Source organism: Mauremys reevesii, linkage group 10 (genome assembly GCF_016161935.1).
Source record: "Mauremys reevesii isolate NIE-2019 linkage group 10, ASM1616193v1, whole genome shotgun sequence".
Classification (NCBI taxonomy): domain Eukaryota; kingdom Metazoa; phylum Chordata; order Testudines; family Geoemydidae; genus Mauremys; species Mauremys reevesii.
Window position 1 is genome coordinate 13,900,615 of NC_052632.1, and position 22,785 is coordinate 13,923,399.

A 22,785-nucleotide genomic window follows, 5' to 3' on the forward strand; every position below is an offset into this window, starting at 1 on the left:
CTTGGGGCGGCATTTTGCCGGCAGGGCGGCAGGCAGCTCCGGCGGACCTTCTGCAGTCATGCCTGCGGGAGGTCTCCGCGACTCCGGTGGACCTCCCGCAGGCATGACTGCGGAGGGTCCGCTGGTCCCGCGGCTCCGGTGGACCTCCCGCAGGCATCACTGCGGAGGGTCCGCTGGTCCCGCGGCTCCGGTGGACCTCCCACAGGCATGACTGTGGAGGGTTCGCTGGTCCCGCGGCTCCGGTGGACCTCCCGCAGGCATGACTGCGGAGGGTCCGCTGGTACCGCGGCTCAGGTGGACCTCCCGCAGGCATGCCTGCAGATGCTTCACCGGAGCTGCGGACCAGCGCACCCTCCGCAGGCACGTCTGCAAGAGGTCCCCCGGAGCCGCGGGACCGGTGACCGGCAGCGTGCCCCCTGCGGCGCGCTGCCCTGCTTGGGGCGGCCAAATTCCTAGAGCCGCCCCTGGACAGATTGCATTAGAAATGGGCCTTGTAATGAACAGTGCCCTATAGAGCAGTGGTCCTCAAACTAGGGATGCTGCTTGTGTAGGGAAAGCCCCTGGCAGGCCTGGACCGTTTGTTTACATGTCCCGTCCGCAGGTCTGGCCGATCACGGCTCCCACTGGCCGCAGTTCGCCACTCCAGGCCAATGGGGGCTGCAGGAAGCGGCGGCCAGCCAATCCCTTGTCCCGCGCCACCTCCCACAGCTCCCATTGGCCTGGAGTGGCGAACCGCGGCCAGTGGGAGCGCGATCAGCCGAACCTGTGGACCCAGCAGGTAAATGAACCGTCCAGGCCCACCAGGGGCTTTCCCTACACAAGTGGCGGTCCCAGTTTGAGAACCACCGCTATAGAGAATTCTCATTGACCTTTTCATTAATTGTGCACTAGGTAGAAAACTGTTAGTTACTGCTATTAATACTATTAGTAACATTAAGGCATAGGATGGAAGCCACATCCTAAATGACTGGTGTGAAATCTCAAACGACAGTCGAAGACAGCAGCTCAGGTATGGGTTTCTTTGGTCTGGCTTAGTTTCAGTGTTTACGGGTACCTAGAAGAATCTGAAATGTCAGGTGTCTAAGTGTAAACAGATGCACTTGGGTAGGGAGAGCCCCTAACCTAAAAACATTTTAAATGGCCCTGAATTAGAGATTCTTTTTCTGTGTACCAAGGTATTTCCATGGGGCCCATTACTGTAGTCTACATAGTAAGGATTTGGGTATAGTGATAAACCCAGTATTTCAAGTCTCGGTCCACTGTTCAGCAGCCAGAAAGAGGGCTAAGAGGAGGCTATCTCATATTGACAGCAGTCCAAAGATACTGCGCTACCACTTTATAAAGAAATACTCATCTGGAGGATGGCATTCAGGTCTGGTCACCCTATTTGAAGTGAGATAGTTACAGGGTCCGATGTAGGCCATTGTAGATGCTGCATGGTGTGGAGCGGCTCACATGTGAGCAGAGGCTGATGGCGTCTGAGGTTATTTAGACTAGAGGGAAGATAATTAAGAGGTGACATGACTGGAACTGAACCAAATGCCCGCTGTAGAATGAAATGAGTCTGAACTACTAGACACGGGAAAGTTCAGGTCTGGATTTTGTACCTTCGAGTTCAGAGAGTTCAGACTTGATGTTCGCTCCATTACAAAAATACACATTTTGGATTAAAGATCCGGCGTTTGGAGCAAGGCTCTGGTGTGGGTAATTTAAACTACCAATGGGTTGTTAACATCATGCCCTATGTGATGTCCCTGAGCAGGCCAGGAGTACACAGTAGAAGTTTCAGGTAAGAGGGAAGCTATGTAAGAATAATTTAAGGAACATAAGAACGGCCACACTGGGTCAATCCAATGGTCAATCTAGCCCAGTCTCCTGTCTCGGACAGTGGCCAGTGCCAGTTGCTTCAGGGGGATGAACAGAACAGGGCAATTTTGAGCAATCCATCCCTGTTGTTCAGTCCCAGCTCTCAGCAGTTAGAGGTTTAGAGACACCAGCAGCATCGGGTTGTGTCACTGACCATCTTTGCTAATAGCCATTGATGGATCTATTCTCCATGAACTTTTAAAAACTTAGTTATACTCTAAACCGGGGCGGGCAAACTTTTTGGCCTGAGGGCTGCATTGGGTTTCGTAAATTGTATGAAGGGCTGGTTAGGGGAGGGGGTCGTGGCCCAGCCCCCACCTCCTATATGCCCCCCCTTCCGGGACTCCTGCCTCCATTCAACCCCCTGTCCCCCCCATCCCTATCCACACCCCCGCCCCCTGACCACCACCCCGAACTCCCCTGCTCTCCATCCAACCCCCCCTGCTCCCTTACCATGCTGCCTGGAGCACCGGTGGCTGGTGGCGCTACAGCCGCCGACACCACGCAGCACAGAGCACTGGGTCAGGCCTGGCTCTGCAGCTGTGCTGCCCCAGGAGCTCACAGCCCCGCCGCCCAGAGCATTGCGCCGGCAGTGGAGCGAGTGAGCTGAGGCTGTGGGGGAGGGAGGACAGCAGGGGAGGGGCCGGGGGAGAGCCTCCTGGGCCAGGAGCTCAAGGGCCTGGCAGGACGGTCTCGTGGGCCGATGTGGCCCGTAGTTTGCCCACCCCTGCTCTAAACCTTCACAGCATCTCATGTCAATGAGTTCCACAGGCTGACTGTGTGTGCATTGTGTGAAGAAGTACTTCTTTTTGTTTGTTTAAAACCTGCTGCCTATTAATTTAGTTTGGTTATCCCTAATTCTTAGGTTATGTGAAGTGGTAAATAACACTTCCCTATTCACTTTCTCCACACCATTCATGATTTTATAGACCGCTATATACCCTTTATAGGAACTCTATATACCCTTTACGGGCCCTCTATGCCGGGGACTGGATTAGATGACCTCTCATGGTCCCTTCCAGTCCTATGATTCTATACTCCCCCTGAATCGTCTCTTTTCTAAGCTGAACAGTTCCAGTCTTTTTCATCTCTCCTCATATGGAAGTAGTTCAATGCTCATAATCATTTCTCTTGCCCTTCTCTGTACCTTTTCCAATTCTAATAGATCTTTCTTGTGATGGGGCAACAAGAACTGCACGCTGTATTCAAGGTGAAGGTGTTCCATGGGTTCACATAGTGGCATTTCCTAATGGCTCCTAACATTCTGTTAGGTTTTTTTTAAGTGCCACTGTATATTGAGCGGATATTTTCAGAGAAACTATCTACAATGACTCCAAGATCTTCTTGAGTGGGAACAGCTAAATTAGACCCCATCATATTGTATGTATAACCGGGATTATTTTTTCCAATGTGCATAACTTTGCATTTAACACTGAATTTTATCTGCCATTTTGTCACCCACTTTAGTGAGATCCCTTTGCCACTCTTCACAGTCAGCTTTGGACTTAACTATTTTGAGTAATTTTGTATCATTTGCAAATTTTGGAACCTCACCGTTTACCCCCATTTCCAGGTCATTTATGAATATGTTGAACAGCACATATCTCAGTACAGCTCCTTGGGGGACCATGCTATTTAGATCGCTCCACTGTGAAAATGGTCTGTTTTCACGGACCATTTATTCCTATCCTTTGTTTCCTGTCTTTTAACCAGTTACTGATCAATGAGAGGATCTTCCCTTTTATCTCATGTCCGCTTACTTTGCTTAAGAGCCTTTGATGATGGACCTTTCTGGAAGTACACTATATCGGACTAGATCACCCTCATCCACATGGTTGTTGACTTTCTCAAAGAATTCTTATTTGTGAGGCATGATTTACAAAGTCATGGTGACTCTTTTCCTGTATGGCTATTCTTACGTTCTTATGTAACATATCATGCTTATATCTATGTCTGATCATTTTGTTCCTTGCAACAGTCTCACCTAATGTGCCTGCTACTGAAGTTAGGCTTACCAACCTGCAATAGACAGGTTCATCTCTGGAGCCTTTTTAAAAAATAGGCATTATATTAGCTACCCCCAAGTCATTTGATACAAAGTCTGATTTAAATGACAGGTTACATTCATAGTTAATAGTTCTGCAATCTATATTAGTTTCTTCAGAACTCTTGGGTGAATTCCATCTGGTCCTGGTGACTTATTACTGTTTAGTTGATCAATTTGTTTGAAGACCTCCTTGGTTGACACCTCAATTTGGGACAGTTCCTCAGATTTGTCATCTAAAAACAATGGCTTAGGTATGGGGATTTACCCCATATCCTCTGCAGAGAAGACTGATGCAAAGAATTCATGTATTTTCTCTGCTATGGCCTTGTTTTCCTTAAGTGCTCCTTCAGCAACTCCATCATCCAGTGGCAGGCTGCCAGCTTCTGATGTACTTAAAAAAATTGCTGTTAGTTTTTGTGTCTTTAGCTAATTGCTCTTCACATACTTTCTTGGCCTGCCTATTTATACTTTAATACTTGACTTGCCAGAGTTTATTCTACTTTCTATTTTTCTCACTAGGATTTGACTTCCAATATTTAAAGGATGCCTTTTTGCCTCTAATCACCTCGTTTACGCTGCTGTTTAGCCTTTGCAGCATATTTTGGTCCTCTTTTTATGGGGTCTACATTTAGTGTGAGTCTTTATTAGGGTGTTTTAAATAGTCTCTATGCAGTTTGCAGGCATTTCACCTTTGTGACAGTTCCTTTCAATTTGTTTAACTAGTTTGCCTCAGTTTTGTGTAGTTCCGCTTTTTGAAGTTAAATGCTACCATGGTGGCTTTCTTTGGCATTTTTCCCTGTACAAGGACATTAAATTTAATCATATTACGGTCACTATTACTGAGCAGTTCAGTTATATTTACCTCTTGGACCAGATCCTGTGCTCCACTTAAGGCTAAATTAAGAATTGTCTCTCTCCTTATGGCTTGCAGGACTAGCTGCTCCAAGAAGCAGTCATTTGTGGCGTCTAGAAATTTTATCTCTGCATCCTGGCCTGAGGTGACTTGTACAGTCAATATGTTGAAATCTCCCATTATTATTGTGTTTTTGGCCTTTGTAGTCTCTCTAATCTCCCTTAGCATTTCATAATCACTGTCACCATCCTGGTCAGTATATTCCTATTGTTCAGGAATGGAATTTCTATCCATAGCGATTCTATGGTACAGTTCAATTGATTTAAGATTTTTACCTTTATTTGACTCTATGCTTTCTTTCACATATAATGCCATTCCCTCCCCAGTGCGATCTATTCTGTCAATCCTATATATTTTGTACCTTGGTATTGCTGTGTCCCTATCCTCATTCCACCAAGTTTACATGATGCCTATTATATCAACGCTATATTACAAGCAGTAGATACAATGGATATCCTGTTGAGGTGGGGGTATCAAGTAGTTTTAATGGATTTAATAAAAAATGGAATGGCTCTATACAATTTAATAAGCTAATAGAGAATCAGCTTTGTGCTTGGGAACAGGTGGTCACCCTTTCTGGGGATCAGGAAGGAAATGTTTGCCGATCCTGCTTCCCACCGATCCCAGAATGGCCACAGGGAATTTTGCACAGTGGTCTTTTGGCCCATGTGGAGTAATAATAAATATCATTTTCAAATGCTATAGGACTGAGCTGGTGCAACTTCCATGAAGTTCTTGGGGACACAAAGGGCTTGTGTTTGGTCCTACCTTGCTGTGTCAGCCTGGGTTTAAAATATAAAGCAATGAAATACAGCCTGGAACTGAATGACTCGGACCTCCTTCTGCTAGACTTTGGTCTGGTCTTCACTACCCCATTTTACACTGTAACTCGTAATTAATAAGGCAGCCGCAGTTGCCACCAAAGACACTATGTTGCAAGGACACATGGGAGGTTCATCTGAATAAAGCTATTTACCTCCTCCTGGCAAAAGCTGAGTGCTGCCTGATAAACAGCTGCTGTTTGCTGTTCCAGCCAGACGTGGGTGTACTAAATCTGTTTATCTGTCTCTGCTGGGTTGCGGTCAGCCTTGCTAACAAGGTGTATGCAAATGGCCTTCCCGCAAGCTCCATGCTCTTTTTTTTTTCTTCTCCATATACCGTTAATTTACAAAAGAAAGCTAGCAAGACTAAGACAATCCAAAAGAGGAATCTAGGCAAGAACCAGAATAATAATTGACAGGAAAATAACTAGACTCAACAGCACTATAAGAACTCATTCAAGGCCATGCTGTACCTACAAGGACAGATGCTAACACAGAGCACTGAACTAGTTGCCATAATCACGGTAACATCTCATAATTCTGGTCCCACAATCGCTACGTTGCTATGGTGATAAGTGATATAAAAAAAAGATAGACAATGGATAGATACCCTTCAGTCATATTCTTTGTCCATCAAGAATTAATCTGTAGAAAACATTTTTGCCTTCTCTCATCACCATTGTGAATGGTGCATGAACCTAACCGCAAAATGCCCAACAGGAGGTTAGTGGAAGCCTTAGAAATTATGTTCTAAGATTTAAAAGTGTTAAGAGTTGGGTAAGCAGTAGGAGGTGTGCTCACATCACAACAGGACTTCCGTTTCCACGAGACTCGAGGCAGAAGGGTAGGGACCTTGGTTCTGCCGTGAGACCTTATACAACCTCCAACAAACTGTTTGCAATGTGGTTGAAAGTGCATTCAGTCAGAAAAATGACTGTCTAAAAATGGCACCTTGTTATGCCCCATCTTTGTTCCCTGTGTCTCTGAGTTACACCTACTGCTTTTCCAGACAAACATATTTGACTCTTATGAGCCCCGCAGACCCAATACAGCTTTTGGGGGGCAAGATGAATTCAGCTCTTCCTCACACATCAGCCCAGCATGTCCTGAAGGGGTCAATCCTGCACCAGCCCTCCAGAGATGGACTAGATGAGCCAATAGGGCAGGGGTCGGCAACCTCTGGCACACGGCTTGCCAGGGTAAGCACCCCGGTGGGCCGGGCCAGTTTGTTTACCTGCTGTGTCAGCAGGTTCGGCCGATCGCGGCTCCCACTGGCTGCGGTTCGCTGTCCCAGGCCAATGGGGGCGGTGGGAAGCGCCGCGGGCTGAGGGATGTGCTGGCCCGGCTTCCCACCCCATCCCCATTGGCCTGGGACAGCGAACTGCAGCCAGTGGGAGCCGCGATCGGAAGAACCTGCTTGACGCGGCAGGTAAACAAACTGGCCCGGCCCACCAGGGTGCTTACCCTGGCGAGCCGCGTGCCAGAGGTTGCCGACCCCTGCAATAGGGCTTTTCCATCTGCAACTCCTATGTCTGATTCTATGCACCTATTGCAAAATTTCTATCACTGGTGACAATATAAGAAACAGAAAGAGCCCAGCTTGATTTTTTTTTCAGATCCCAAGTGGAGTCTACAGACTGGTAGGCAGAAAAAAATATGTAACTGCAACAGTTTGATGAGGATAAATCAGAATATCGTATAGTCTCCTTTTCACATGGCCACTTTTCTGATTATTTACATGTTTTCAAATCACTCTTCATTCTCATAGGGTTTTTTTTTTTTTTTAATTTCTGGGTGTTTTCCATGCCCCTTAAGATGCCCCCATTTTCCTTTTAAGACCTCCCAATTGCAATGCCCTTTAAGCAAAAGACATTAAGATATATTGGAAGGTTGATACAGATACTGTGGTGGTAAGTGTGGCATGCATGCTTAGGATGGTAGGTAGATGGGTGGATAGAATCATAGGCACAGTAAACAGCTGCTAGGAATAGGCCTCAAACTATATAAGCAGCACAGAAAACTATCTCTAGGCTACTGCTCTGGGCTGTTTATTCTCACTGGCCTGAAATTGATTTGTGTGGCACGTACACCGTCCATCTTCAACTCTCATGAAAAGGGGCCTGTTTGCTGGTACGTATTTGCTAACCGATTCTGTATCCTGTAGCTCCCGTTTCATGGACAACATGCAGCTCATTTGGGGAAACACAGAACTAATCTATGGAAATCTCTCCCCTCTTTCTTTTTGCCTCCCATTGTATATCGTTATCTTTTCCTCCTGCTATGGAGATAACCAGCTCAAATCTCCCCACTGGCTTCCTCTCTTCCTTCACATCACATTCATGTTCCCTGTCCTTACCTTACAGGCTCTGCCCAGTGCCATTTCAATCCACATCTCTGCTTTCATGTGCCACAATGCACCCCTTCCCGTTGGGCCCCCTGCATACCTATTCCCCCTTTTGACTTGGTCACTCTATCCTGTCGAAACCACCCCTATGCCCTATTCCTCTCACTCTTCAAAACCCATTTTAAAGCTGAATTCTTGATCTCCTGAGTTTGATCACAAGCTCTTTATGGCAGGGCTCTTGACTTTTTTATGCACTTCTAAAGCCTGGTTTACACTTCCAGAGCTATATATATATATATACACTAATGGGTGACAGTTTTCCCTAAGGATGAGTAATTTGCTGCAACACATCATTTATTCTGTGAATGTGGTCTTTTTCTCTGTTCACCAAAAGGTAAAGTTCTCAGAAGTATTCATTATTCACTAATTTCTTCCATGAGTAACTGTGACAATAATTCTTGTGAATCAGCCCTATGTGACTTGCATGCACCATGACTATTAAAGTCAACTATAAAGGTCAGAATTTGCACTACATCTTGTGTAATTAAGACATGTAACTAGCCAGCAGAGTGCATTTCAAATTGTACAAGTGTCAATCAATTGCGCTGGAGTTACCCAAGATACCTGAACTGACAAAAGCATGCGGTAGGACAGGATCAAAAAGCCTCATGGTCGGCTGTCTGTTAAATCACACTCTAACTTGGGCTTTTTTCTTAATGAAAAAAGGTTACTCATTTGCTAACTGCATGTGGTCTGATTCTCCAGTCGCATTGGTGTAAATCGGTATTAACTCTGTTGAAATCAGTGGAGTAAAATGGTGTTGACTGGTGTAAAGCTGAAGTAAATGAGAGGAGAATCAGGTCCATATTGTCTACGATGGAGAAACACACACGCTGTTCCTCTGGTCCAGGAGGATAATAAATAGGCTGCATTCGTCTTCTAATGGTACAGTAGGTAGCCTGGCCACTGACTGCCTTTTGGAGGAGGTTCTACATCTGCTCCTTGACAGCTCTTCCCTGTGCCTGGCCTCTTACTCTTTGCTGAGATCCTACATTAGAGTTTGTCCAAATACCATTCAGTGTTGTGTGATGTCCTGCTGGAGTTCATGTCTAAGATAGTGATGGACAATAAACATCAAAAGGGTCAGAGACTTGGTTCAGAACAGCACCAACAAGATGCAATTTGTACCCCAACCTTGCATAACTCTCTTGAGCCTGCAAAACTGGGTTGGAACTTTCCCATAAATAGACTTTCTGAGCTCTAGAAACCGCATGTATCAAAGCCCTTCCTATTCCCTCCAGTCACTAGGGATAACACCACTGTCATCTCTGTAACCTGGGCATCATTTTTCACTCGGCCCTCTCTCTAAAGCCTCTCATCCAGGCCATGCCTAAATCTTGCATGACATCTCTAAGATACAGATTTTTCTATCCATCTGCCTAGCTAACACTCTAATCCAAGCTTTTATCATCTTGCGGCTCGATCACTGCAATCTTCTTCTGTGGCCTGGACAAAGGCCATCTTGTGCGCTCATCTCCCAAGGGTTGCTGCAAAGACCATTTTCCTAGCTTGTCAATTTGATCCTGTCACCCACTCGCTGCATCCCTCTACTAGCTCCCCTTTCTTCATTGCATCAAACATAAGCGCCTTATCTTCACTTTCAAGGCCCTTCAAAGCCCGTCCCCACGAGACCTATCATCTCTCCCACATTATCCGAAAGTTGACTCCCATTTCCAGTCAGGCAATGGTGCCACCCTTCATCACTTACTTGTTAATTTTTCAAACAAGCACCTTCATGCTTTCTTCTATGCTGTCCCCATACTTGAGAGGGGCTTCCCATACAAAACCCACAACGCAACCTCATTGTCCTTCTTCAAAGCCCTCTCTAAAATGCCTTTGCCACCAGGCCTATACAAGCCTTGACAACAGTTAAGAAGCTGGTGTGCTGAGACCACTACCTGTCATACTGACCAACACCATCTTATTGTTTCCTTGTATTCCTCCACCTGTCATCTATTGTCTTACACAGATTGAAAAGTCTCTGGCAGAAGGTGTCTCTGTTCTGAGTTTGTACAGAACAAATGCACAATGGGTTCCTGGTCCATGCCTGGAACTCTTAGATACTACTACAATAGGCTCCCTCTAGATTTATTTACACCTATCTAGCTTTACTGAAAAGATGTGCCAGTAAAATCAGTCTCCAGAGAGGATGAGAACAGAGGGAGCAATTTCAGAACCTGAGACTGTTCTCTGAGAACACCGTATTTCCACCACCTCTGGAGACACCTCTAAGGCCTCGCAGCCAACACATCTCATCTGAGCTCTGCTGTCACAATAACACGCAGGGCAAGAGGCTGACTCTAAAGCAGCCAGATTTAAAACCAATATCTTGATTTGTACCTGGAAGGAGATGAAAGCCAGGGTGGTGCATAAAGCACAGCTGAAAAGTTGAAACCCAAAACAAAACCCTCATTTTCATTAAGAACAGTTAAAAACATTATTTCAAGAGAATATTTCTGTTTATCTTACAGCAAGGTCCAGCTTCTTTTTCTAAAGCAAAAAAAAAAAGCAAAAGCAGAGTGTATTAAAAAATAAATTCCCAACCCTTTACATCCATTCTAGAACGATGTGTGCCATACTTGTGAACAGGATCTGCCTGCTAATTATCTTATAAAGGAAATAGCATAAAGTAACTCAGGGTTATTGGGCGCTCTGCGGATTCTCAGTTGAAATCTGTAATTATTTGCAGAACTCTGCAAGATCTCCTCCCTACCTGGGGAATTCCAGAGAGGAAAGAAAACAACATAGCCACGTCAAACCAAGGATTCTTGTTGATAATCCACCGCAGATTTTGCCAGCGACTGTAGTAATAAATAATGGAGGTCTCCAACCCTGGTGTACATCCAGATTCTTGCACAGTGGCAAATTCCCATCATTAAGAAGCAAATTCTCCTCTGCAGTCAGGCGTGTAACTTGGCAGAACTGTTTCAACAAAAGATCACCTGCCACACTCACACCCACACCTTTTCTTATTATTGTCCCTAAGATCAATGGATGATAAAATCACACATATGCCTCATCTGCGCTCAGAAGTCAATGGCCAAAACATTATCACTGACGAGAACACATCAAACTTCACGGGCATGTCCAACATGGGTGCCCATCCCAAGCTGCTTTGGGTTGATCTGAATGCCACGTCCCTGCCTTTCACCACAGCTCTCTTTCCCCCCACTCTTCCTTCCCAAGGAACAAATCTAGATCTCTCTTTAGATTGCAGTTCTGCTTGCCACCAGCACCTCTGCAACAGGGCCCACAGATACCACTGCTGCTGAAATTCTTGTCCCACTTTTTCCTCTTGCCTTGGCCACAGCCACTGCTTTCCCTGTGCCCTCGCAGAAACTCGGCTCTCTAGACTCCATCATGATGTCAGCCTTTCATCCATGTGAAACAGCACGGCCAGCTGACCCCCCACTCATAAACACATCCATTGGCACCACAGTCATTTCAAGAACCGCTTTAAAACTGCCCTTGTTTTTAAAACCTTGCTCCTGCTACACTCACAGATCTTCCATCTTGCTTGCCCCGCTTGTCTAGCCCTGGACTCTTCCCTGCCACATCACACAAGCTAATCACTGCAAGATTCCTCTCCTCTGTAGCTCCTCGTGACTGAAAACATCACTAAACTGCAAGGGGATTGCAAAAGCACTTGTGAGCCGACCTGAGCCTGGTCAAAGCTACAGGCAAAAGACATGAGAACAGGACAAAGGTTTCCATTGATCTCTCCACCCCCACAAATAACTCCCTGCTGAAACCAGGCTTCGAAGTCCAGCCTGTCCGCTGAACTTCATGTATTCCCACAATCTATTTCCACCTATATCCAACAGATATATCACAGCGCACCAGGGACATCTTCAACTTCCTTGCCTCCAATGAGGTGATGCTTTGGGCTCCTACCCCAAAATGTGTGCAGCTTTTGGCACACCAGGGGTTAATGACATGGCAGACAGTCAAGTGGGCAAGAAGCCAAACCCCTGCAGGAGATGGAGAGGGATCAGGGCTGAGGAAGAGGAGGGTATTGAGCTGCAGAGACCTTCGTGCTGGTCCACGAGGCACCATAAATGAGACTGAATGTGAAGGGGCAGCCACTCTTTGACTCTCCGGTATGTTCCAGAGGCTCTTGGAAGTGGGAATGGGGATTCCTGGCAGGGGCGGGAGGAAAAGGGAATAAGAGAGAGGACAGGAGGCTTTCTGGTGAGCGTGTTTTCTTTCCACCAGCCAGGCCCCTGAGTCTCCTGCTGCCAAAGCACTCAGAATAAAACATTAATTCAATACCACACATTTAATTACACATTATTTGAAAGTGAATTTATTTGAATTGAGGAAAATAGTCTTCAGAGAGCGTCTGCCTCCCTCAGACTCGTCAGTCTGGCAGGAGGGGGCTCAGAGTGGAGAAACGGTTTGTTTTACATCAGCTGCAATTGCCATTCAGTTCAACCCTCCCAAAAGGGGCGATTTTAAAGAGATATAGTTGCTTTTCACAGGAACTTTACAGGTTGATTTGATTTTCCAGCCAGTTTTCACTTGATTGGAAAGTGCTGCTGCAGACAGATCCCACTTGCGATTTTTCTGGATCGTTAGTGGCGGAAGGGGGAGGGGGAAGGCTCCCTCAGGGACCCGTGCAGTAGTCAGGTTTCAGACTTAGTGCTTTAACAATGCAGTAATCAGACACTTAACGGCATCCTATTGCCGAGATGGATAATCCCGATAAATCTGGGAGCAACCAGGAGGCCGCTTTATGCAGCAGGCTCAAAGCTTCTGGGCCGTCCCTTTGCCCACTCTCCCCAGGAACATGGATTGCATTACCTTCTGGCACTGAGGTTTTGCATGCCTCTCTTTGCCTTCCCCTTCCCCAGTACCCCAAAACTTCAACCACTCCAGCTCTTTATGCTCCCAGTAATGAAAGCACCACATAATACTGGCATGTAGACACTATGCTGCTGGCTCCTATAGACAGACTGGTCCTCCTGGAATACAGGCACTACCTGGATAGTCTAAGGGTCTAAGACTTACTGTTGGCCCGAGAAGAATTCTCTTGGGAAAACCATTCATCTTTGGCCACACGATGGTGACTATCCCAGGCTTCGTTCCAATGGTGGATGGTGCACATCCCCACCCCCCTCCCCCAGCCTCTTCTGAATGACACAGAGAAGCACACAGGTACCATAATGCCACAGCAGAGCTCTTGGTACTTGGTTCCTTGGTGGGAGAGGGACTGGCTTTTGAAAAATCCAACCTGAGACTTCTCCTTTAGCAACAGCTAAGGTTTGGCTTCCCTAGCTCCTCCCAGCATGACCTTCACTCAGGGCTGGATTATACCGTGCACATCACGACGCAGAGCCCCAAATGGTCACATCCCTGACTTTGTCCTTGCATGCAACCCTGCTCTGGAGTCAGCAGCAGAGGCACGGGCTCCCAACATCCTTCCAGGAGTCTGCCCCACCCTTGTCCCTGGACCATGGCCTGGCCTCAATCCCCAGTTGGCATGCCAATGATATGGGCCCCCCTCCCATTCCAGACTTAGGGGCTGCAGCACGTACCGGCAGCAGGGGGTCCCCCAGTACTTACCCCAACAGCCAGCATTTATCTTCTTGGATGGGTGGGATGGATAGACCCACTGTACTCTTCTGTAGGACAAAGTATCCTGTGCTGGGGTAGTGTTGGCAGCCCCTGCCCTGGGCAATGGGACTTGGAGTTAACATCCCATTGAGATGCATGGGGCAGTTCATCCCTCTCAGGGCTATTGCTTCAGGCTCTCTGCAGACTCAGGCAGACATCTCTGCATATGTTACACTCGGGTCACATTTTCAAACTTTTCCTTGAAACCAGGGTGGCTCAAACCACACTTTTTTAAAAAATGAAAGCTAAGAGTCCAGTTCAATCCCTGACTCAAGAAACTGGGGTCCTAAAAATGGGCCTACAGTGCTTATGCCTTAATTTGGCCCTACTTTCTCTGATGTTCCTGGTGACTTCTGCTCTCAGTCTGCCAGCACCACTTGGAGCCCAAGAGCCTATCATGCAGCATGACTTCCCAGAGACACTCAATAGTGTAGCATGGGGGCTGCTAAGCACTGCATGATGGAGTCCATAGGCAAAGGGGTAACAGGAAGGTGGGTGACAATTTGGAGAGAGGTGGGACTCTAACCAAGTTGTGATTGAACACAGACCTGTTCATCTCACAGATTATAAACAGGGTGAGTGAAAGGGCTTTGGGTAGAACAAGAAGCAACTTGAACTTTGGCCAAAACTCAAATAAACTTCAAACTTTTCAGAAAGTCAACATTTTTGGCTATTTTTTTTAAACTACATTTTACTTTCACTGCTCCCTCCACACTTCCTGGTGCCTTCCAAAGGCGGACATGCCGGAAGACCATGCAAAAATCTGTTCTCCCAGAATTCCTGGCCTGACCTGAAGCAGGAAGTAGTGGCAATCTGGTGAGAGAGAGCTTGTTCTTTTGAGCTTTCCAGACGGAGTTCCACATAGTTCAGAGATGCCTCAGATTCTTGTATGGCTCACTGCGATCACTAATTATAAGGACAAGTCTTGACAGAACCTAGTGTTTTCCACTACGGGCTCCAGGGAGTTTCTGAGTACCTGTCTCCTTCTCCTTCGCCATGCCTGGCCATTTTCCTACAGAAAGCTTGCTCTGGCTGGCACTAAATGAGCAACTAACCCAGCCAAGTTTATGGAACAAGAAAATTCCAGAAATGAAGCCATATGGAGTGAAAACATGAGTTGCTGAAAGACAGATCTCAGGCTCACGTTATGGTTTCATTAGAATGTCTCTCCCTCTAATTTGCCCAATTTCCACCTCTCCCCTTCTCTTCCCTTCTCCCCTTATCCCTGCTCTCAAGCAGTTGATACAGGAGGCATACTCTAGTCTAGGGCTTGATGAGGTGTTCTTTTGGACTCATGTTTTTCTTATGTCCCAAACAGGCCTCTCTCCTCCTTTCTCTCTGTCTGAGGTTTCCTTGGCTTCCTTCCTACTTGGGTCAACAACACCCCAATCCCTTTCATCTCAGGCACTCTTCTTGCTGCAGGAAGCCCCCAAAGGAGGAGTAACGTGAGAAATTTCCTCCTGCCTTTGCGGCACAATGGTCTAAAATTGCCGTGGTTTGGCTATTTCAGGGACAGTTATTAGGCTGCACATTTTATTGGGAGGAATAGGGAGTGAACTGATGGGGCTAACAGCTGCTTCTCATTTAGCCAGGTGGATCTGGGACTAGCCTGAGGACTCTCCCTCCACCCCCAACTCCAAGAGCTGTCAAAGGCTGGGGAAGAGAGAGGCACATGCACTTGCCAAAATCACCATCTCCCCCTTGGCAGAGGTGTGCCCTTTAGAATCTCAACAAGTACTGTCTGGAAAAGGCCTCAGACATGTGCCTGTTCATCTACTGCTATCCATGCAGAACTATTTAAGGAAGCACATGATCCTGTTGGGACCCTGTCCTGCCTTTCCCTAGTCTATCCATTTGTATTTTTTATATTCCCCTCTAGCGTCCCATCTTTATGTAGACTGCATGTGGTGACCTACCCTAAAGTGCGCTGGATAAATACAATATATCTAGGGCTGACTCTGTTTTCCATCACTGGTGGCTCTTGTTTTATCAGGATCACCCCGCAGAGCCCAAATTTTCACAGAGAAATATCACTTTCATTGCAAGAAAACAACAATAACTTATTCTTGCTATCACCTGTGCCATGGAACCTGCCCTTTTGGTTCTTCTTAAACTCCAGGGCAAGAATGAAGAACATATTTTGTATTGCTGGTGACCCTGCGGGACACAACGAATTACAGCGAGCGAGACCGATCAGTGCCTGCTCTAAATGGGCTGTGAGTGTGATGACTGGATGTTTGCTAAGTGAGTATTGTGGACACAGGCCATGAGGGACGCGGGGGGAGAATCTAATCAGACCTTCAGCTGAAAGGTCTATAGTAAGGACTGTGTTAACAGAAAGAAGGGTGGCGAGTCCTTGTGGGGCAAGTTTTGCAGTGAGCTAAGCCACAGTAAGGAGCTGAAGAGACATAAAAGGGACCCCAGGCACCAGAAAGTACGTCATTGTAGCCAGCAGAAGCTGGTGATGCCAATTTTTAGATTAATGTGTGTGAGCCACACCTTTAACTGGTGTTAAGAAGCCAACCATGTGCCACATACAGTAGAAACGGGCCCACCACAATCTTATTTGCTGCCCTTCCTCATTAGTCAGGGATCGATCTCATTTAAGTTGCCTGGACAGGAGCTTACATGCTAATTGTTTTCTCTCAATGTTTGAATTGAAGACCTAGGAACAATAAATCAAAGGCCAAGTTTTGCTAATCTAAACTCATGCCATGTTCATCACTACAGTATAAATCAATGACCTAATTTTACTCCTATTAGACTCTTAAGTCGTGGGTTCTGTTCTGGGAAGAGGTTCAGAGGGGCAGAGAGTCTCAGGTTATCTGAATTGCTTCACTCGTCCTTTCATGGTATCCTCTCTCTTGTCCACATTGCACCCTCTGAAACAAAAATCTCCTTCCTATGGGACTATTCTCGGAGCTGCACACAGTATTCAGACGGCGTCCAAGAGGTGCCTTACTCCCTCCCAGAATCTCCTTTTTGCCAACACAGCCCAGTATCCAGTTTGCCACTGTGCCCACTTGGAGATCTTATGACAGACTCAGCATTGGTGAAACATCAATAAAGCCAATGGAATTACAGCAGGGATGAATCTGGCCCCTTGCTATCAGTACCCTCCATGCAAAACATTAATACAGCTTATGAACAACAGAGGTGCTTAAAATGAGCCCTGGGATAATATACTTTTGACCTCTTTCCAGCTGGAATAGTTTCCAGCAATGGCTCAGTTTTTTCTCTTGCTCTTAAGCCAGCTTTCTATCCAGCCTCCTATTTTAAATCCTACTCTAAGACTCCTAACCTCAATCATCAATCTCTGATGTGGAACCCTGTCAAATACTTGCTGAAAATCTAAGTATACAATATCCACTAAATTTCCCTTATCTATCATGGCAGTTAGATCCGCAGAGAATGCCTGCAGACTCGTTAAGTATGATCTCCCAATGCTCCAAACCCATGCTAGTCTGGCCTTCCCAGCAATGTGTTTTTCCACCACATCCTTTAAGATGATTTCCAAGAGTTTCCGCAGAACACATGTTCACCTTACCAGTGTTCATGCTACTATTTACAAAAGGGGTCAAGAGACAAATGAGGAGGCACTATGATTGCCACCTTCCAATCCTGGTGAATCTGTCCCAGATCTGATGAGCATTTAAGAATGTCAGTTAGAGGTTCAGTTATTTCCTTGTTCACGTATGCGTGCATGTGTTATCAGACCTGGGTCTTTGTCTAAACAGTATATTCCCTTGTCCAGTGCCCATGAGAAACGGATCCTCAATTTGGGCAGCTCTTTCCCTTCATCCTCTGTAAAGATGAATGCTATTTTAGTAAACAAAAACTCTTTGACAATGCTTCTTTTCTATATCCCTGATATAAGTTCTCCACTGTCCTCACTGCTGATATAAGCTCTCCATTCTCCTCCTCTCTGAGATAAATTCTCCCCCTCCTCACCAACTTCCCAAAGGGTTCTTTGTCTCTCATGGCTATATTTGTGAGCAGGGTATTGCTGTTTGAAATGCTTCCTGAATTGTCTTGCATGCTGCTTCCGCCTGTTCCTCCATTTTCTCCTCTTTCCACTGCCTCTTTGTTTGGCTAACTCCCAATCTTCCTCCCTCACAGATTCACTGTGTATTTCATCAGTGCCCTCTCTTGATCTCTTTATCTCCCTGCTTAGCCAGGCTGGTTTTTGTCAGCCCTTTCAGCTCTTTTTATTTTACTGGAATGAATTTTGAGTGCAGCCTTCCCAACTGTATCTTAAATATTCCCACTCCCCCACTGTGGATTTCCCAGGCAGCATTGAATTCCAGCCAGTTTTCTTTAACTCATTTTGCATTCCTCTAAAGTCTGCTTTCCTAAAGGCCAGTGTTTTTGTGCGACTGCCCTTTCTGCAGACCCTCCTCAGCATTTCAGTCCTGAGGAAAATATAACCATTGGCACCTAGCTACTCTTCAATTTCAATTGCATTTATCATAGCTGGTGAATTTCTCTTCAATTGCTATTCCCTCTCCCCCTGCAACATTCTTTCCCTTTGCTGAAATGTCTGTGCATGGAAGGAAGCTTTTACCTTTACCTTCAGCTGCCTGTTCCCGTCCAGTTTCTGCACTTACGGTACAATCAACTGTTTGTGACATTACCTTCATTTATCATTTACATGCTATCAACAGTGCGCTGGGCGCTTTACGAACAAGGACAGACATCCCAAGAAAATCCGCCGGGCAGCCACAAACTCTGACCTGTGGCCTCTCCAAGTGAATCAAGAAAGAGGAGGAAAGAAAAGACAGTTATCTGTTTCGTAACTGATGATCTTTGAGACGTGTTGCTCATGTCCATTCCATCGTAGGTGTGTGTGCGCACGCACCACATGCACTGGTGCCGGAAGTTTTTCCCTCAGTGGTATCCGTAGGGGACCAGCTCTGGTGCCTCTGGAGTGGCGCCCATATGGTGCAGTATAAGGGGCACCGCCGGTTCCACCCACCCTCAGTTCCTTCTTGTCGGAAATTCCAACAATGGGGAGGGAGGGTGGGTCATGGAATGGACATAAGCAACGCATCTCGAAGAACACCAGTTACATCTCATGCAACTTCAGTAGATTAATCATTGTTGAAAAAAAACAACCCCAAACTAACCCCAGTGCTGTGTTTGCTGGGGTCTCATGGAAAAGAGCATTGCTTAGCAGGAGTTACATTGTTCTGCTATAAGAGTGATCCGATTTGCATGTAATGTCAGACAGTAAATACACAAACATTTCTTTGGAGCAGCAAGGGTTGATATGAAAGGCTTCCCAGGTCTCCTTAAAATCCCCACTGTACGTTAAGCCGTGCGAGCACGCATACGCGCACACAGTTAATTGAAGTGTTACGGTATTAAAGCATTACACAAACAAACAGGGACAGTTTTCATAAGCTAGAAAATCCTTGAGTACGTCGTAATTAGCCAGGCTTGTTAAACCTCTTAATAAGCAATAGATAACAAGTGCCTACTGCCCCTGCACATGGCTGGTCTTTAGATGGAAGTGCAGAAATTAGGTATTCAAAAGTGAAATGAGTTAGGGGATCTCAGGTTAATCTGCAAAGAGTATTTAATATTCATCACGATAAGCAGTCTTGGCTCAGGAGAGGCCAGAGTTGGGATCAACTCAAGAGCGTTTCATAGATCACATTTTCCACATTGTGACTTTAATTCAATACTATGTCTCATGATACTCATGGCATGCTCCCCCCAGTCCATACACTTTTGCTTCAGCGAGTTTAATGTCGTGTGCTTTTGCCATTGTTGCACTTAGCATCACAGGAAGATCTTGGGGGAAGGAGGAAAATTGTTTTCCTTAAAAAGCTGGCACCTAGACCCCAGGTAAGGCTGGATGCTGAAATTTTCACTTGCACTCAACTTCCATAGGAGGGAACAGGTCAGAGTAAATCTGCAATTGACAAACAAGGAGTCCAGCAGTCTTCTGAACACTCCTTAAATTGCTTTCTCCTCTGCTCAAGCCAAGCACTATGGGAGCCTGGAGAGGGAGGGCAAAGCAGCTTTACGAAACACTGAATCTATGCGAGCCAGCTAAATGCAGCTGCAGCTCTTCCATTCCATTTGCAGAGCTCACCTGGATTCTCTGTTTTAGCCTCTCTCCGTTCTTTTCAGTAACAAACCCAATTGGGCCTGCTGCCTTGGATTCTAGTCCACATGCAGCATTTAGGAGTTTTTAAAGGTGACCTGCAAAGGAAGTTGAAAATTTGGTCCTATACACACTCCCCTCCCCTTCATTATGATGGATCCAAGAAGGCCGGAAAGGTTTTTGTCAAACCTTTTGTTATTTTTCTGCTTTAGAAATAGCAGGCGTTTCAACTCTGTTTTTCCCTGGCTGTTGCAGAGCTTGCTGCTCTATGCCCTCACAACCTAACTGAAATGGAGGGCTGCTGAGGCTTAAACATAATGACATTTATCCCACCTGTTAATCAGGCATTGCCATTAAATAGGTGTTACCAATATCCAATGCAAAGCAAAGGGTTTTAGCTTTGCCTCTCTTGGCTCCTGTGGTGCATCATTTTACTACCTCTCCAGTCATCACTGAGTCTTCCAGAGCTGACAGAATCTGAATTTCTAAAGCAGAAGAACAAGGAGAGGGGGAAAAAACAACAACAAAAAAGTTCTGAAGGACCCCCCACACACACTTTCCAGTCTCTCTCTTGACATCATAAAGAAGCAAAACAAAACAGAAGTGAAAAGCAACACCCTTTTTTTCAGGTCACTTTTAAAAGGCACATCCTTGGTTCATGTGAATTTCAATGCTGGTGAGAAGTGCCGGAGAAAGTTCTGCATATGGAAGACCTCATTTTGTCCACAGGACAGGACAAATGCAATACAAACTTCTCCCCCTGCATCCCTGACCTGGGGAGACAACATCATGACCCACTCAGTCACTGGCCTCGGCTGCCTTCCAACAATGTAGTGGTGGATTTTGTGCTGTGGACACCTGCCCACAAAGAACTGGGCTGAGATCCACAACCTCAGTTCACATAGGCCACCACGCAGCCACGTGATGGCAACAGCTTTCACCCACAACGGACCTGGGCCACATGGGAAGCCCAGAAGTGAAAGCCTCCATCTCTCTTTTACCAATCTTGTGAGCCATCCAGTCCCTCAAAGCAAACACTTTAGTCAAATAATCCTCGCACTGTGGCTCTGACTGAACACTCCAATGTTAACCCTTTTCTGTCCAGATACCACCCTGGCGATAACTGATTCTGGAGACTCCCTCCTCTCTTCCTTACCCCATCCCAAGCCAGTGCAGCTGAGCTCTCCCTCTCAGCACTGCTGCTGAGCATGCTCTCTAGAGGATGCTGTTGGGTTCTTTTTAAGGCCAGCTGCCAGTTATCACACCGAGAGAAGCAGCTGATTAGCTCTTGCTTTTTTGATACAATTATCTACTGAAAACAGACAGCACATCAGAGAGCGTTATCTTTAGAGAGAGAGCCCGAAAGTAAAGGTTAAGAGTGCAGAGAAAACGTACTGTCAGTTCAAGATCTAGTACAATGACTAATGGAATGTTCCCTGCCTCAGACCCTCAGCCTTTTCTTCAGCGTGCTTGGTTTCATCTGTTGGGCTATAAATGATTCATGGACCTTTTAAAAAAATATCATGGGACTAAGTCAGAATCTGTACTCCGAGGATTGTAAGGCAGCCTGGTGTGGTGCTGAGTGGCTCGTGGGCCCTCTTTTTTTCACCTTGGCCAGGCCGCCCCTTTGTGGAGGTGGGGGAAAGATGGTCTCAGGGTTTGACATTTTTTTCTCTGACACTGAAGGCTGTGACGATGTATCCCATAATGTTTTATGGGAATATGAGATAACTGGAGTATGTTTTATGCTACATGTGCCATGTAACTTATCTCTGTAAAGGTTATGGTCTACTGCAGGTGTTTCCCAAACTTGGGATGCCGCTTGTGTAGGGAAAGCCCCTGGCGGGCTGGGCTGGTTTGTTTACCTGCCGTGTCCGCAGATCCAGCCAATCGCGGCTCCCACTGGCTGCGGTTCGCTGCTCCAGGCCAATGGGAGCTGCAGGAAGCAGCGGCCAGTACGTCCCTTGGCCCGCGCCGCTTCTAGCAGCTCCCATTGGCCAAGAATGGTGAACCGCGGCCAGCGGGAGGTGCGATCGGCCGGACCTGCGGATGCAGCAGGTAAACAAACCGGTCTGGCCCGCCACAGGCTTTCCCTACACAAGCAACGTCCCAAGTTTGGGAAACACTGGTCTACTGAATCTATTCATCCTATTTGCACACATATCATTTTTGTACTTGAAGTTATGAATATTGGCTGTATACTCGCTTGATTTCTAAGTAAGCTTTGTAAGGCATTTGGTCAGCTTCTTGAGAAAGGAATTTGCAAAGTTAAGTGCCCAATCAAGAAGCACTTAAAGAACAATGGATCTTGGAATTCTCCAATCCACATAAGAAGTCTACTTGAGGAGTTCAAGGTAGCATGCGAACCATTGCTGCTACCTGTAGTTCTGAGTCATGCATGGACATGTGACTTGTCCATGTGACTCCAAAACTCCATCTGGAGCTAGACTTTGCACAGGAGTGAGAAGGGGGTCTCCAACCACAAAAGAAAGTCTATTTAAACCCCCGGGAGACCCCTCCATTTTGTCTTCAGCTGGCTAAAGAGAGAGCCTCTCCACCCCCAAAGATACCTGAAAGAAACTGGAACAAAGGACAGTACCTACGGTGTGTGAGTGATTGCTGGACTAGCAAGAGATTAGTCTGTAAAAAGGAAACTTAATACAAATAACACCTCACCAGTTCCAGTAAGTTTCTTAGACATAGACTTGCGTGTTCTATTTTATTTTACTTGGTAATTCACTTTGTTCTGTTACTACTGGAAACCACTTAAATCCTACTTTCTGTATTTAATAAAATCACTTTTTACTTATTAATTAACTCAGAGTATGTGTTAATACCTGGGGGGGCAAACAGCAGTGCATACCTCTCTATCAGTGTTATAGAGGGTGAACAATTTATGAGCTTACCCTGTATAAGCTTTGGGGCAAGTAATTCAGACCCGGGGTCTGTGTTGGAGCAGATGGGCGTGTCTGGCTCAGCAAGACAGGGTGCTGGCAAGGAAGGCAG

General features: G+C 46.2%; 1 protein-coding gene across 11 annotated transcripts in view; it reads right to left on the minus strand.

Annotated features, from left to right (window-relative positions):
* The window catches only part of NTRK3 (neurotrophic receptor tyrosine kinase 3), a 315,119-nt gene that overhangs the window by 53,683 nt on the left and 238,651 nt on the right, over positions 1-22,785 (minus strand). Inside the window, exon 14 of one of the 11 annotated variants that reach the window (XM_039491394.1) lies at positions 8,587-9,100. The exons of the other annotated variants lie outside the window; for them this stretch is intronic. Coding sequence (XP_039347328.1) covers positions 9,045-9,100 — 56 coding nt within the window. The 3' untranslated portion in view covers positions 8,587-9,044. Of the gene's footprint in view, positions 1-8,586; positions 9,101-22,785 lie in introns of those variants that run through there. 11 annotated transcript variants of the gene reach the window in all.